Below are 17,929 nucleotides of genomic sequence, written 5' to 3'. Positions count from 1 at the left end.
TTAGCACTAAATGTTGGAGATTTTTATTACTGTATTTTCGCTATTCTGTCTTTGCATTGTTCTGTTTTATCACTGTTTTGATTTGTGCTGTTCTCGTGTTTGTTTTGTCATGTTCTGTCCTGAATCATTAGCTTTCAAAAATGTCTACGAAAAGTTTGTCAGAAATGCATAAAATTTTTCAGTGAAATATTTAGAAAACCAAAGAAAATGAAGAGAAAATAAATATTTGTTTTATCGAAATAAATGTTAACAAACAAAGATCATCCTGATTTAGGAAGAAATGTAATTGTCAATCGATCAGTGTTAACTTCGTATTGGCAATTGTTAATTGAAAGAGAAAAGTACAAACAATCAATTTTAGACACAGATTTTAAAGTGTCATTTCACTTTGTATGTGAATTGAATGTTTATTTAATGAAATGTTTCTTTATCTATCTGTATTTTTCTTTACAAAGTTATTTTGTAAAACGCATAGAAATTCGTTAATCGTATAACTATATTTTTATTTACTTAAAGAAAAATGTGTTTATATTTAATGTAAAGTAATAAGATACAGAATAAATTATAATATTAATTAATTCTTAAAGGAAACATACAAAAAAATAGTAAAAAGGTAAAATTTATTGTACACATAAAAAAGAAAAACAATAATAATTTATTAAAATGTATTTTATGTTATTGAATATTATTATTTAAATAATATACATCAATTTCGGTAAATCTATTTGTTTTGTTTCCATATACAGTAAGACCTTGTTTAACGCTGATTTACTATAACGCGGTTTGCTGGAAACCTTGAAAATGCTCAAAAGTACGATTATTCCCGAAGACGTAGCGCTGTGCTTCCCCGAAGTCTATGCATGTTTGAGATGTAGATGAGCAGGATATTGAGGAGTTACTGCAGGTTTCTGGTGAGGACCTTATCAACGATGACCTTCGAGAACTGGCAGAACAAGGAATTGAAGAACGCGAAAATAGTGAAAATTTGCTACAGATTTTCTTAGAAAAAGTTTAGAAATCGTTGATTAAATTTTAACGAATGGTCCAAATTTTGATAGGAGTGCAAAAGCAAGAAGAGGAGTTTTGGGTGCGATGTCCTACTACCAACATTAGCTAATGAAAGCAAAAGAAATGACTCTAGATAATTTTATCGCTAAATAATCGAAAATATCAGAAGAGCCAGGAGCTTCATCACGAAAATAAACTGAATATTTTTGTGTACAAATGTTTGTGTTTTATAAAACATATATTATAATGCAAATTACTTTAAATTCAACTTAAAATTAAAGTAAAATTTGTTGCGTGTTTCCTATTTGCTATGACCTCCCATAACGCGGTTTCGTTTAGAGCTCTGCCTTCACGGACGCATCTAAAGCGCTAAACAAAGTCTTACTGTATAATTTTTTTGCATAAAAATTGGTCACCTTCCTCGAAATGTCCAATGAAACAGCGAGACGGAAATCGCTGAGCATTGTCGATATGCAAATGAAATGCATTCGACGTATAAAAAAGAAGGCAAACATAGAAGAAGGCGAGTGAGTGAGTGTCTGCGACTTAATCCGATCACGTTCGATACCAAATATGTTGTTTAATACGGTGAGCAAAATGCATGTGTTTTTTGTTACAAATCGCACAAATTGTTATTTCCAAAAATTGATAAATTTGATAAACAACCTCGCAAACGTTTGATCGTGGTTTTAATGAACGGAATAATATTGACTGTTCTATTTATAACAAATACGGCGTTCGTGATCAATCGAACTTGTTTATGCGAACTATACCGTATTGTTTGTTTGTTTTTTTTTTAAATGGAAATCCCACGCATTGTTTGTGCAAAACAAATTTATTAAATTCAATTGAATATTTGTATGTGTAGAAACAATTTAAATATTTATTAATATATTTATTTGAAATTTAGGTTTGTTTCGCGTGCTCACTTCTGCTGGGAATCGCAATTAGCGCTCCAATTCCGTCGTTGTCTCGAGAATACGGCTCACCTTACGTATCCTCCAATTTCCAATCTCCTCCATTCGCAAGTTACGACGATTTCTACAACATCAAATCGATTCTGAACGATTTCAAGTATATCACCTGAATGCACACTTTGATAAGTGATAAACTGTAAATGTTTTAATTGTATTTATAATAATAAATCTTAACTTGTCATGTTAACATAAACTTAACATTTCCCATCGATATAACAAAAAAATATACACGTTTTTTTGTGTGTTGAAATTAATTTATTTTACAATTAGAAAAACTTTCGTAGTGATGAATCAAATAATAAAAAAAAATGTAACTAATGTAACAATAATTTAATTATACATATTTAAATGATCTTTAATCATCGTGCTTCTTAATATGCAGCACTTGTTCAAGGCCATCTCACATTTTTTTCTTTTGATTTTAGAAGTTAAACTAATGACATTTTTTAATAAAAAGTGTTATAGAAAGTGTTGTTTATATGTTTTTTTTTTCACAATTTTAATTGAATAATATTAAGTAAATTATTGATATTCTAGTTACGTCTATGAAATGTACTCTCCTTGTTGTATCGAAATGATACTAGAATTTCATATAATATTTGTGTCAAATATTTATTGTTAGTTTTTATCAATTTTCTTCTCTTTTGTTTGTTTGTTTTTTACAAAAACGTCATCCAAATTGTTTTTTGTTTTAATTCTGTATAGGTTAGGTTATGTAAGAGTGAATAATTTATGAAGAAATACGAAATAAAAAGTACTAAGTTTTATGATACCAACTGAAATTAGTTTTAAAATTTTACAAATGTTAACTAAAAATAATATTTTCTGGATTTTCAATAAGTGAGATCATGATTGTTCTGTTTTTACCGAAAATTACAAAATTTTTCTGGGCTCGATCCAACATATTTCTTTATTGTTGTAATACGATTCAAATGCTAACAGATTTACACCTCAGTTCCTCTCTTTGACACAAGATGACAGCTGTCAATCTGTACTGACATAACCAAAATCTAATGTTCATGATTATTTTTATTAGGTATGAATCATGAATCTTTCTATTTATACTGAGCAATAGTTAGCTGTTTTCCTATTCTTATATTCCTTTTTGAAATACTCCTACAAGTCGAGGGTTTCCTCTAAAATTTAGTATTGCACCGTAGAAAAAAAATATACATCGAGTCAGCATCGAGTCTTTCTACCATTTCATACCTTTTTGTCAATCCCCCTTGAAATGGGAGTTATTTCTGCCGCACCCTGTACATACACGAATAAGGTTTTGCAATTGTTGTTTCAGCTGGAAGAAAATATCTATTTTGATAATAAATATGAATTATATTGAAAATGACGATAGTTCTTCGGAAGAATCTATAAGTTTTAAATCAACACAATGTTTTTGTTGGCTATCGTCCTCTTCAGAAGAGATGAGTGTTAGTGCTACCGAAGACGAGGATACTGATGATGAAAATAACCATTTAGAACAAATTTCTAATAATAGAGAATGGATACCTATTACGGAAAAAAGACATGTTGAGCTAGAATATGCACAGGAAGATACATTAATCGACATGAATATAGATTCCAATGATCCATTTTTTCTTTATAACAGATAGTATACTGAAAATTATGATAGATGAAACTAATAGGTACGCAATCCAATCCGAAGTGGAGAGTAACGTCGTTTCAAAATTTAAAACTAGAAAACATCAGCTGTCTTGTAAACCCGTCAGTATAGCGGAAATGAAAAAAATTATAGAAATTTTGCTCATTATGGGCATAACGCAAGTTCCAGAAATTATATTGGTCCGATATTTATATGTACACCAACTTACTTATAAAAATGGCTATGAAACGTGATCGGTGGAAAAGTGTTGTTATAGATGAAAGCATGATACCATGGCGAGGTCGCCTTAGTTTTCGTATTATAACTGTTTACGAAGAAGTGTTGGTAAGTGGTAGAAAAAAATATAATAGAATTAATTTGTGGGACGTCAATTGCAAATGCTTTGTATATACATATAAATGGGGAACTGGGGAAAAATATGATTTGTTAAAATTTCGAGAAAAAATTATTGATAAACTAATAAATGATGACGATACGGAGATGCAAGTAAATCAAAAACATTTCATTGAAACGTACTCTGGTACAGCAAGACAGGCAAGAAAGCGATGTAGAGAATGTTATAAAACAATATCTTCACGGAAAGGTAGTGTAACTACCGCTAAAAAAGCAAAAAAAGTTGTTGCACTATTTCTTATAATTAATGGGTCATGCCGTCGTCAATGTGTTAAAAATCTATAAATTTCTTTGACTTTTTGAATCGTCAAGTTTGAGTGCTTTTTTTTAATTGAAGGAAAATAATATTAGGAAAATCTTTTGTTTCAGAATTCTATGCAAATTGAAAATTCAATTGAAATTGGATTTATATGTTTTTTTTTTTGTTAAAATTCGAGTAAGTTTATAATTTTTACCAAAAAAAAAAACAATAAAATTTGTAAATCTATAAAACTGAAATAAAAACCTTCAATAGATTACATAACTGTTTTCCCATCTAAATCATAGATGTCCTTCAATTCCATTGCAATATCCATATTAACCTTATCAACAATATACATCTGAAAGTACATTAAAATTCACGCTGATTGAACTAAAATTACGATACGACAATTTAAACAGAAACGAAATGCTCCAGATAACCTTTAGAATGCATTAAATGTCAACAAGGTCCGGTATTTCGGTTCAAAATCCAGAAGCTTATTGGAAGCAGACAGAAAGAGATCAAACAAGACAAACAAACAACGATCTGCAACTAATTTCGAGCTTCAAACCAAACACACCTACAAAACACAACCTCCTCAAACCGGTTTCCATAAATATCACCGGATTAACTCAATGCAAATCAAAACAAAGAAAGATAATCATTAAGAAATTAAAGAGATTGCTGCACCGAATAAATCTTTCTTGTAAACGCACATTTCGCTGATTCCGAAACTGCGAATCGGTCGTTAACACACGTCGAGCTTGTTTTGCTTTGGAATATTCCGTGTTTTCCGTTTTTGCGAGCAAGTTTCACAAGGCAATTATTAACAGCTGCTAAAACTCTGGTGGCTTTTGATGCTCGCTCGTCGAATATATGCTTCATCTTTGATGTTCGGAAACAGCCAAGATCATTTGCGCGTTTCAGTCAACGACCTTTCTGCGCTGTAAAAGCCCAAAGTTATTACAACCACCAAAAAAAACATCAACAAAAAATAAATATGTCTATAATGTTATGTGTATAATGAAGATTTGGTTTTATAGATTAAATGCTCAACAAAAAAAAATTGCTACACTTTATTTCAATAAATACTTTGCTTTATTACATTTATGTTTATTTACAATAATTGTCTACAATTACATTAAGTAAATTAGTTTTTTTTTACAGATACATAACACAAACGAATATTTCTCTAATTGTTTATAGAATAAGTGCATTACATACATATATTTGAAAAAAATATTGATGTTTCAATTTATAAGACAGTTTTTCGACTTACATGATTTTTCTACTTACGCGATTTTAGTTTAATTTCTACAAATAGTGGCGTGGTAGTGTGGTGGCCTATATTGAAAAAAAAAATGCCAGATCGGTCATACATATCCTAACATAAAAAAATCTTTGTTGGGATTCAAAGTGTCTAAAAAAAGGCTAACACTTTTACTTGGTGGAAATTCTGCTGCAAATTGCAAAATAAAACCACTTCTAATATACTACAGCGAAAATTTGCATAATTTTGTGCTTTCCTCGACTTACGTGATTTTTCTATTTATGCGATTTTAGTTTACTTTCCACAAGTCGTAACGTGCTAGTGTGGTGGCCTATATTGAAATAAAATGCCAGATTGGTCATACACATCATAACATAAAAAAATCTTTGCCGAAATTTAAAGTCTCTAAAGAGAGGCTAATACTTTTACTTGCTGCTGGAGATTGTAAAATCAAATCACTTCTAAAATAACAAAGCGAACATTTGCATAATTTTGTGCTTTTCTCGACTTACTTGATTTTTCTACTTACGCGATTTTAGTTTAGTTTCTACAAGTCGTGGCATGGTAGTGCGGTGGCCTATATTGCAAAAAAAAAGGAAAGATCGGTCATACATATCCTAACATATTTTTTTTGCCGGGATTTAAAGACTCTAACACTTTAACTTATTGCTGGAGATTGCAAAATCAAACCACTTCTAATATACCACAGCGAACATTTGCATAATTTTGTGCTTTCCTCGACTTACGTGAATTTTCGACTTACACGAAAACATTCGAAACAAATTAATTGCGTAAGTCGATGATTTACTGTATATGCATTACATTTTCCGTAGTGCACAAAATATATTAAGTCATCATTGGTACTTGATTCATTCGTATTTCATTTATTTTAAAACAAGATTCACATTTCCCTCATCATAAGAAAATAAAATATAATGAAAATATATAGAATGAAAAAAATAACATGAAAAATAAAATAATTAGTACAGATAATAATGATGTCTCAAGTTTCTCGAGGCATTTGGCACACACCATTCGGCGCCTTCCTCTGCGATTTCAATTACATCTTCTTTGCTATGTGGCCTATGGTAGGCCTTCTAGAGTCATTCGCTTTTCTGCGCTGCTTCTCCAGGTGGTGTGCAAAAGGCAGCGGAACCAGCAATGCTGGACTGTGTCCTCTTCTTCGCCACAGTCATAATCCGATGATTCTGTTTGCTTGAATCGCTTTCGGTATTGTCCGAATTTGCCATGCCTCATGATCAGTTGTACCGCCTGGTGAGGTAGCTCGCCCTTGTTCCATACACCAGTCTCAGAGCTGCTCCATCTTCTCTACCAAGCTTCGGCCGAGAAAAGAAAACATAGAATCATAGAAGACAATTTCACATTTATATTTATAATTATAAAAAAAGGGAATACAATGTTCATCAAATTAAATATAATGTTCACTAAATATCAGAACCGGCATTATTGAAGAAACTTTAATCATTTATAATGGAAGAAATCAAGTTTAAAAATATTTTTTTTTCAATTCTAAATAGAAATCAATACGCTTCTTTTTTTTGAGAAACGAATTGTTTGGGTACAAAAATATTCGAGAATCGAAGTTTCACTGTATAAGATTTAAAAATATTGAGTTTAAGTTTTAATAAATAAATTCTCGAAAACTACAAACTGAATATACTTATTTTCATTTATCATGAAATCAATCATTAAATCAATTACAGTAGTATCCATAACAACTATTATATAAAACAATCCAATGTTCTTAACAATTTCTTCATAACAACCATCAATAGTAACCAAGACAACTTTTAATAATGACAATAATATTACCTTAACCGACATATTTATGTCAATCTTTAAGGACGTGAAATAGACCTAAATACTTGTTGGTACTTCAATGTAATCTTTATAATATATATAAAAATGATTTGTTTTGCAATTGTTAACACCAAGTGAGTATAAACCTACGTTCAAGTAATACTTGTAACTTCTGTATAAGTTATTTTTTATATAGTAATGAAAAGAAAAAGTGTATAGCAAAATACCATAAAATAAGTTTATAAAATAATATTGTTTTTGTAATCTAAATCATTATAATTTACTTATTCTACGATTTAAGCATAAAATTGCCTGATTATGACTTACTTTTTGGTAAACAAATAGTTTTGTCATTGAAAATAACTTAATTTTACTGTAAAAGAAACATATATTTTTATTTTTACTATATTTAGATAACAAAGCGTTAAACGATTAATTATTATTAATAACATAATTGATATTGATCGTTTTAAGTTATTTTTAAAATTTTGATTACTTTTAATTAATATTGGATAGAGATTTAAATTAGAGATCAATCAAAGTGGATTTTCATTAAAACCCGTTGACGTTACAGAGTCTATAATTTATGTCGTCCACGCATACATTAAACGTAATAAAAATCCACTATGTCTTCGTTTATTCTAATTCCAAACGTTCACGTGGAATTTCAATCGATTTAAATGCGACGTGTATGTGTTTATCTTTACTACTTTTCTTTTTCGTTTGTTGTTGAAAACTAGTTATAGGATGGACAACAATGATGATGGTCGAAGCCGATGACCTGGAACTTGCTTTATTTAAATAATTTCAGATTGAGATCGCGTTGCGTGATAAAGATGTGTTATTTTTACAAATGCTAATAATAAATATTATATTTTATATATTCAGATTGGAACATGCGTGACGCATTTACATTTCTCGATGACGTTCAATTAAAAGCTGAAATGGTTTGTGCGTAAATAATTGAAATTCCTTTTAAACTCATCAATATTTAATAATATTATTCTAATTAGTTCATAAAAATACCAATAAACTGTATGTTTTATTAATTTTATTAAACCTTGAACTTGAATTTAATTTATTTAAATACGTATTTTAGTAAATATCTCATATTAAAGAAAACTTTGAAAATTATGAAATTTTCTTGTGTATTTTCATCCTTAATTAAAACACCTTAATATAGTGATAAGGCAGTCTCAATTTTATAATAACTGTATCAAAAGAAGCGGAAAATATGTTATCAAAAGTTCAGAAGAACCTTAACACACATATCTGCAATAAAAAGATGATTTGAATTAAGCGATCATTTCGGTTTGATCCATCGATAATAATATAAGAATTGGTCATCCGCCTTACTTCATCCCTTATTAACGATTAATGAAATGAAAGCTTTCCATTTTTATGCATTTTTTGTTTCATTAATTTGCAACTGAAACGAATATTAATATTAGAACCAAGTATTTTAAAATGTGTCTAAACAAATGTGTTCTTCTGCTTAATTGAAGCGAAATATTTACTTAACTACCAAAGTAATATTATTTTGTCATAGAATTTCAATATAATAAATGTAAACACATCACACATCTAACGTTTCTTTTTAAAACGCATAATGACAGTTAGTGATAACTGTCACTTAAAGATATTAAAAAGACTTTTTGCTTCCAGAAAATAGTTGGTATTAGTCTTATTTGACACAATTGTCGACACGGACATTTGACAATTGATAGAATTGTCAACGTAATGACAGTACTTCAAGTTGTCATAAGTGAAATTTATTACTGCTGTCTACTACTACACTACTAACCATAGTGACAGTTATTTAAATTGTCATACATCTAATTGATGAAATAACAACGTAATTTGTTTATAAACGTACAAACAGAAATAATTTTAATTTATTTAAAAAAAAAACTATACACTTTTACCTTTTCATCGTTAATTGCATTCTTAATCAGACAACTTAATTATAAAGTATGGTCATTAAATATTTTGACATCTGACATTTCAAGGTTTATTTAAAAAAAATGATTCGGAATTGTTATTTTTTATGTCATATTATCCGAAGTCTCCTGTGTAATGGATAGGGCGTATATATCCGCCGCACATCCGCAAAGGGTTAAGACGTGAAAATAAAATTTTCAACACATTTCTATTACTGAATGCTGTTCAATCTCGAAATACTGTAACTTATAAATTTCACTTTCCAAACAGTGGATTAAACTATATAAAATCAAATCAATAGTTTGATCAACAACATTTTTGAATTAATTAATAGAGTTAGTTTTAAAAAAATTGTTACAACTGTTTTATTGATCTTAGTTTTAATATGAAATTGATTTAATACGTTAGTATATTTAAGGTATAAGTAATTAATTGGAAAAAAAAGTGTGCGTTTCAATAATTCATTTATTTCTTTTTTATTATAATTTTCTTAATGGTTCGTAGTTTGTTTCACAGTAGTCATTTTAGTAGTAGCTGACGATCGGAGCGGAGTACGCTGAATAAGCGGAGTAAGCTGGGTAAGCAGCGTAAGGAGAGTAAGCAGAGTAAGCATATGGACTGGCATATGCAGCGCTTACGATCGGCGAGGAGTAGGCGAGTGCCGGTGCGGCGACGACGGGGGCGGCGGCGAGGATTCCTGCTTTTGCTTTAGGTTCGGGGGCGGCGAGAGCGATGGCCACGAGGGCTGCGAAGACGACCTGAAACGAAACGAAATTTAATTACCACAACTTCGAAACCTGACGAACGCAAACTTACGTATTTGAACATGACGATATCGATGTTTGATTGCTGATTGCACAGAGAGAAAACTGTGTGCTCGTTAATTGGAATTATCGTACTTTATATACATACATACATACGTTTCCCACCATCCGCGCAAAACTTGACTAACTTTATGTTGAATTGGTGGGACCAAACGCTGGATGCGTTTCTGCAATGCAATTCAAGAATATTGCTATTGAATAATGCCCTCGCGTCTCGACCTCGCCACTGCTAAATGTAGTTTACCTGCGATGGACACACTGTTACATCACTCGGTCTCGGTGACAAATGATGGTTTGAATATTGATTGGTTTCGGGTTGCCTCAAAATCTTTTAGACATGCACACACACACATATCCATATGCGTACACCGAATTAATGAAGTCGAATGCATACTTACGTTTCTTTAATGCAATTCTTTGGTGCAACAATCGTGTCCAAAAAATAAATATGTAAGCGTGGTATCATTTGCCAAAAATCTCCGCTTTCCTTTCGAAACTTTCCTTTATATGCACTTCTGATGTAATCTTAAAATATTACTGCTGAGTATAGTTTTAAATTGTATTAATTTACAATTAGTCAATACAGAATTAAGTAAAGATTTCAAAGTTTTTTTAAAATTTGATTATAGATCAAATATATTTTCAAAAATTCAAAAAGCTGCTTAGAATCTAACAATGATTTCATAAATGAGCATAAATTTCAACCTTTTTAATTAATTTATTAATGGATACAAAAATGTACTAAGTATCTAGTGAAGGTTTTCATAGTAGAAGATAAATCTTCATATTGTAACATTGATAATTAATTAGTGGATCAAGAAAATTGATAAGAATCTGACGAAGATTTCATAATTGACGACAAATCTTTAAATTTTAACCTTTTTAGTTAATTAGTTAAGAATTTAATGAAGTTTTTACAGTTGAAAGTAAATCTTTATACTTAACGTTTTTCAGTAATTAATCAATGCAGAAAATTGTTAAGAATCTTACGAAGATTTCATAGTTGTTGATAAATCTTTATATTTTAACATTTTCAATTATTTAATCAATCCAGAAAGTTGCTTCTAAAGAAGTTTTCCAAAATAAATTTTAAAATTTTAACCTTTTTAATTAATTAGTCAATTCAGAAAGTTGCTGAGAATCTAATAAAGATTTCATAAATGAGCATAAATCTTTAAATTGTAACCTTTTTAATTAATTCGTTAATAGATAGAAAAATTTACAAAGTATCTAGTGAAGGTTTCATAGTAGAAGATAAATCTTCATATTGTAATATTGATAATTAATTAGTGAATCAAGAAAATTGATAAGAATCTGACGAAGATTTCATAATTGACGACAAATCTTTATATTTTAACATTTACAGAAGTTTTAGAGGATAAATTTTTAAATTTTAACCTTTTTAATTAATTAGTCAATGCAAAATGTTGCTAAGAATCTAATGAAATGTTTACAGTTGAGAGTAAATCTTTATAATTAACGTTTTTCAGTAATTACTCAATGCAGAAAATTGTTAAGAATCTTACAAAGATTTCATAGTTGATGATAAATCTTTATATTTTAACATTTTCAATTAATTAATCAATCCAGAAAGTTGCTTCTAAAGAAGTTTTCGAAAATAAATTTTAAAATTTTAACCTTTTTAATTAATTAGTCAATTCAGAAAGTTGCTAAGAATCTAACAAAAATTTCATAAATGAGCATAAATCTTTAAATTGTAAACTTTTCAATTAATTCGTTAATGGATACAAACATTTACTAAATATCTAGTAAAGGTTTCATAGTAGAAGATAAATCTTCATATTGTAACATTGATAATTAATTAGTGTATTAAGAAAATTGATAAGAATCTAATAAAGATTTCATAATTGACGACAAATCTTTATATTGTAACATTTACAAAAGTTTTAGAAGATAAATCTTTAAATTTTAACCTTTTTAATGAACTAGTCAATGCAAAATGTTGCTAAGAATCTAATGAAGTTTTTACAGTTGAGCGTAAATTTTTATACATTAACGTTTTTCGGTAATTAACCAATGCAGAAAATTGTTAAGAATCTTACAAAGATTTCATAGTTGATGATAAATCTTTATATTTTAACATTTTAAATTAATTAATCAATCCAGAAAGTTGCTTCTAAAGAAGTTTTCGAAGATAAATTTTAAAAATTTAATGTTTTTAATTAATTAATCAATTCAGAAAGTTGCTGAAAATCTAATAAAGATTACATAAATGAGCATAAATCTTTAAATTGTAACCTTTTCAATTAATTCGTTAATGGATACAAAAATTTACTAAGTAACTAGTGAAGGTTTCATAGTAGAAGATAAATATTTATATTGTAACATTGATAATTAATTAGTGAATCAAGAAAATTGATAAGAATCTGACGAAGATTTCATAATTGATGACAAATCTTTATATTTTTACATTTACAGAAGTTTTAGAAGATAAATCTTTAAATTTTAACCTTTTTAATTAATTAGTCTATGCAAAATGTTGCTAAGAATCTAATGAAGTTTTTACAGTTGAGAGTAAATCTTTATACTTAACGTTTTTCAGTAATTACTCAATGCAGAAAATTGTTAAGAATCTTACAAAGATTTCATAGTTGATGATAAATCTTTATATTTTAACATTTTAAATTAATTAATCAATCCAGAAAGTTGCTTCTAAAGAAGTTTTCGAAAATAAATTTTAAAATTTTAACCTTTTTAATTAAATAGTCAATGCAAAATGTTGCTAAGAATCTAACAAAGATTTCGTAAATGAGTATAAATCTTTAAATTTTAACATAGTTAATTCATTAATTGATACAAAGAGTTACTAAGTTTCTAGTGAAGGTTTTAAAGTAGAAGATAAATCTTTATATTTTAACATTGATAATTAATTAGTGAACCAAGAAAATTGATAAGAAACTGCCGAAGATTTTGATAATTAAGAATAAATATTTATATTTTAACATTTTCAATTAATTAGTCAAAGCAGAAAGTTGCTAATAATCTGATTTATAGTTGAGGATAAATCTTTATATTTTAATATATTTAATTCATTAATCTATAAAAAAAATTAACTAAGAATGTAATGAAGTTTTCATATTGAATCGAGAAAATTTATAAGAATCCAAGATTCAAATAATTCATCAATCCTGAAAGTTACTAAGATTCTATAGAAATTTTCAAAATTAAGTATAAATATTTAAATTTTAACATTTTTAATTAATTAGCCAATTCAAAATTTCACGTAGTTAACATTACAAGTAAATGTTAACTACTTAACATATTCTTGGTTTTTCATTGACATTATTATAATTAATAATTTAAACTTAAATTACGGAACGAATCAAGAACATGTATTTCTCGAGTAATATTAACATTAACAAAAATTTGGTGCTGTTTTCCTGCTTGTCCGGTGTAATAAAACAATTTATATAATGTAAATAGTTTTTTTTGTACGTTTTTGTTTCTTCATACACATTTGTCATTGTACATAATTCTATCCATTTAGATCCACGGAGGCCACGTACACGATTGTCCCCACCCGTACAGAAGACATCACCGATGTATATAAGACCATCGATTTGAGTCTTCAAATCATCAGTTTGATATCGACAGTTAAATCAACCAAAGATGTTCAAATACGTAAGCATTCCACATACACAATCATTTATCATATATTAATTAATTGCTGTTTCAGGTTGTACTCGCCGCTCTTTTGGCTGTAGCCTTCGCCGATCCCGAACCTAAGGCAAAACCAGGTATCCTGGCAACAGCTCCAGTCGTAGCCGCCCCACTCGCCTACTCTGCCGCTTACACCGCTCCACTTGCTTACTCGGCTTACTCACCGTACGCAGCTTACAGCGCCCCCTACGTTGCGTCACCGTACGCTTACAGCGCCGGATACGCTTCTCCGTATGCCTACTCCGCATACGCAGCTGCCCCAATCGTCAAATACTTTTAAATGGACAAAAAGGACTGAACTGAATTGAAACCAAAAAAAAAAAGAAATTTAAAAATGCAAAGTAAATATATACAAATTAAATGAAATACAACTGTTTTATTAATATAAACTACATTCCTACATCTAATTATTATGTTTTTTAACTAAAAATACTTGAACTAATTTAATATAAACTCTTTTTTTTGTATTTATTTTAAAAATTCACAACCTGCCAATATTCTTAGCAATAAGTAGAATATTTTTTGGAAATAGAGAGAAAAAAAGAGATCAAAAACAGAAAAACAAAATAACAAGCGTGGAGCGGAACGATTTCCCATCGAAAATCTTCCTATAAACAAGTATAAATTTAACTAAAAAAATAATTCGATGACAATAATAACCTAACTAAAAATTGATTTTGATGACACTATGAAACTTAAATAAAGATATTCACTTTAATGGACAATTAAACTAACTTTTAGTTTCTAAAGAGGAGGTCGAGAGTATTGTGTCTTTTTAGTCTGTGGGGGATGTCACTATTGTCTAGGATGGATAACGCGAGACTGTTGGGGTGGTTTTCCCAGTCTGTTTTGATAACGGGCACTGAATATGGGGATTTCACTCTTAACAGTGTTCATGTGGAGGTCGTTGTGTATCGTGTCGTTCGTCACGTACCAGGGGGCCTGCACCAGGGCGCGCTGGCACTTGGACTGGATGCGTTGCAGGATCTCGATGTTGGATTTGCTGGCTGTTCCCCAAAGCTGAATGCCGTACGTCCACACGGAAACTGGTAACTCCACTCACAAGTAGTTTTGATATTTCAGTGGGTGCGAGAGAGATAAAGCATAACTACACGTTATTTCAATGTCTTTTTTTGGTTTGCATGTATTGATTTTGGTTTTATTTTAGAAATACATCTCAATAATTTATAGACGTATTTATTTTCTTATCCACTCTAGTACCGTAGGTCCGAGAAAATGTTAGGTTAGGTGAAGTTGCCCTAAGGTTTTATGTTTAAAAATATATAGAAACAATTTTGTTATATGGGTAATTTCATATCCAGTGGTGTAGGTCAAGTTTCTGTTAGTGGTTTTTTTTTTAAATAACATAAAAACAATTTGGTGATATGGGTAATTCAGATATTAAACTACAAATTGGTGGAGGCAACGTCTAGTCGTCCACACCGGCTTCAGCACTGTCTTGTAAATTAATAGTTTGTTGTCGAGTGATAATGGAGATCTTTTGCCGATCAGCCAGTACAATTTCGCGAACTTGATGCCCAGTTGCTTTCTTTTGGTTGCGATGTGCTTCTTCCGCGTGAGTCGGAGATCCAAGAACAAGCCCATGTACCACGCTCATACCCTACAGATGTTTGCTGACGTACTTCGAAATCTCGTGGTGTTTGAATGTGTTTTTTATCAGAATCGCCGTCCCTCCGTGCGTGGTACCGTCCGGGTGGTTAGTGCTGTACAGGGTGTATTTGGGAAACGTCACATAGCTCCTGTCCGTGGGACGCGTCTCCAAAATCATCATCAGCGAAAAAGCGAAAAAAGCGTTCAGCTCGTCGTTATGCTGTGTCAAACCGTTGGCGTTCCACAAGACCAGGCCAATTGATTGAGCCATTACGTTAACTTCGACACGAGAGCCAACACGACATTGAGTAGCGTGTCGATTTTGTCGAATAGCTTAGCTATCGTAAGCTCCAGCCGTGCTACCGGGTCCTGTTGTGGTCTGACTTGCTCTTCTTCGATTGTGGGCTGCGTATTTTTTGCGACTTGTTCTGTCTTTGGCCGCGTCAGCGTATTAAAAACCTGGTTTTATCCTTGGGTATTCCTTCTGTTGGGATTGCTGAGGCTGAGACGGCGCACTGGTCGGAGGTAATAATATTTTCTCCCTCAGTTTCGTGAATTTTCTGCTCTGCTTCTCTTTGTACACTGTACATCCCTTGTAGTTGGCATGTTGTTTGCCGCTGCACAGTGCACATGTCGCTTCCGTTGTCTTTTCCTTCGTGCACTCCGCGGTTCAGCGCGGCTTCAGAGTGCTGTAGCCCTTGGTGTGTCCGTACCTCTGACATCTCGCACAATGTGGGATGTCGTATCTACGGTGCGACGTCTCAATCACCACCCTCATACTTTGGAGATACATAATTTTGTGTATGTTTTTTTGCTATATCCACGAAGAACAACGGCAACGGATCTTTGGTGTGGCTCTTTATGTTTATGACGTTTTTTTAAGATATTCCACGTCCACCGACTGGTGGATATTTTTGACAACCACCCTGTACGATCTTTGCAGTGCCCTGATTCTCTAGCATCTTCTTGATGGTCGTGTAGTTCTCGGAGGTCTTCGGGAGGATTTTGATGGATCCCTACCAACCATCTTGAGGAAGTAACCATTCACTGCCTTGGTGTTGATTGAATATAAACTTAACACACGCTTCTGATAATGAAAACAACAAGTAAAATATGGAATTGAAAGTAATAATTTTTAACATGAAAATTTACAACTTTAAAAAAGTGAAATTTTACTTACAATGGTATGTAAAAAAGGGTAAATTAAATTTTAATTGATTAATCTTGAATAGTAATGCAAATAATAGTAGACGTTATAAATAAAATATATTAAAATACAGTGAAATCCCGTTTAACGAGTTTAATCCGTTGCAAACTTTACTAATTTTTACTCGTATAGTGAAACACGTTTTATCATATAAACTGATGTAATTTACGTTAATGCAGTGGTTTCCAAACTTAATGTTTCTACGCCTCCATCAAAAGTATGTAATCATTTGGCGCCTCCCCCCCACCATTTCATAAAAGGAACGCGTATTACAGCAATATGGATTAGAGCAGCGGTCGCCAATCTTTCTGACCTCACGGACCAGTTAATTCATAATTTAAATCCCGCGGACCACTAATAGGATAACTTAACATGATGAGTAAGTATATTCCACATTTTTCTGCGAACCAGCGAAATTTTCTCGCAGACCACTAGTGGTCCGCGGACCACCACTTTGGCAACCGCTGGTATAGAGCAACTCCACAATTTAAATAAAATAAATAAATAATTACAAGATAGTGACTATCCCATTACCATTAATAAATGTTAATAAACGTACATTTTGAAGATTATGGCATATTTCGAGGCAACTTGCAATATCAATTTAAATAGAACTACAAATAATCTGAAAACTTAATAAAACAGAAAAAAAATCATCAAAGATTACCTAACAAAATACATTTAAGTAAATTATTACTTATTATGGTCGCAACTGGAAAAATACAAGACAAAATTTGCATCCCGTCAATCGGGCGATACGTAGAAAATGGTACTTAGGCAATAAGTAATGAAGACAATGCCCAAACATTTGCTGAATGTTTCGCTGTTCATTTAATCATATCTATCGGAATGAATTATAAATTGAACATTTTTTACATAGCCATTAAAAATGTGCCAGCCATTAAATCTAATACTGTCATATGAAATTGCTGCATTTATAGGTAATTAAATTGGAGTTAATCACAGTTTAAATAATCAAATAACAGCCAAGAAATGTTTTTAAAAATTGTTTTGATTCAATTCTTAGCAAATAGTTTTAATACCCAAGTCACCTGAATAATAAAGGTCATATAGATAAGTGTTTAATAAATAATGTTAATGAATATACTAAAAATATTAATATACAAGAATGAGTTACTATATAGTTACTATAATCACCAAATTTTGATTTCGCTGTGAAGATAACTGAAAAAGTCGATAGATTTGTTAAGATATTAAATCAGGATTTCGAATAAAATTGCTATAGCTCAGTCGCATTCTTAGATGTATTGCAGACATTTGACAAAGTGTGGGATATATATTTGCACTACAAATTAAAGAAGAAAAAACCATGC

The 17,929-nt window shown here is 30.7% G+C and overlaps 2 protein-coding genes across 4 annotated transcripts; one reads left to right on the top strand and one right to left on the bottom strand.

Moving 5' to 3' along the window:
• Positions 1–1,539: 1,539 nt before the first annotated feature.
• LOC108563017 (pupal cuticle protein C1B-like) lies at positions 1,540–14,057 on the top strand. The gene is made up of 3 exons (XM_017921557.1): positions 1,540–1,596; positions 13,605–13,738; positions 13,794–14,057. The coding sequence occupies exons 2-3, from the start codon at positions 13,727–13,729 to the stop codon at positions 14,055–14,057; spliced, it is 276 nt and encodes a 91-aa protein (XP_017777046.1). The 5' UTR covers positions 1,540–1,596; positions 13,605–13,726.
• Positions 9,726–10,383, bottom strand: LOC108563019 (pupal cuticle protein C1B-like). Of its 3 annotated transcripts, none has more exons than XM_017921558.1 (4): positions 10,341–10,383; positions 10,189–10,263; positions 10,089–10,141; positions 9,726–10,030 (listed from the first exon to the last, which is right to left on the bottom strand). In XM_017921558.1, the coding sequence occupies exons 2-4, from the start codon at positions 10,202–10,204 to the stop codon at positions 9,797–9,799; spliced, it is 303 nt and encodes a 100-aa protein (XP_017777047.1). In that variant the 5' UTR covers positions 10,205–10,263; positions 10,341–10,383; the 3' UTR covers positions 9,726–9,796. The 3 variants fall into 3 exon arrangements, with proteins under 3 accessions (XP_017777047.1, XP_017777048.1, XP_017777049.1); XM_017921559.1 differs by having other exon boundaries at positions 10,089–10,121; positions 10,193–10,263; XM_017921560.1 differs by lacking the exon at positions 10,341–10,383 and having other exon boundaries at positions 10,089–10,121; positions 10,189–10,310.
• Positions 14,058–17,929: the final 3,872 nt, after the last annotated feature.

The sequence above is a fragment of the Nicrophorus vespilloides genome, unplaced genomic scaffold (genome assembly GCF_001412225.1).
Source record: "Nicrophorus vespilloides isolate i.1.1-1 unplaced genomic scaffold, Nicve_v1.0, whole genome shotgun sequence".
Classification (NCBI taxonomy): Eukaryota; Metazoa; Arthropoda; class Insecta; order Coleoptera; family Silphidae; genus Nicrophorus; species Nicrophorus vespilloides.
This window is presented reverse-complemented; position numbering and strand designations above follow the sequence as displayed.

Coding starts and splice junctions, on each gene's coding strand:
- LOC108563019 (XM_017921558.1), bottom strand. Junction 10,031..10,088: donor ATATCGTCATGTTCAAATAC/GTAAGTTTGCGT, acceptor GTTTCGTTTCAG/GTCGTCTTCGCAGCCCTCGT.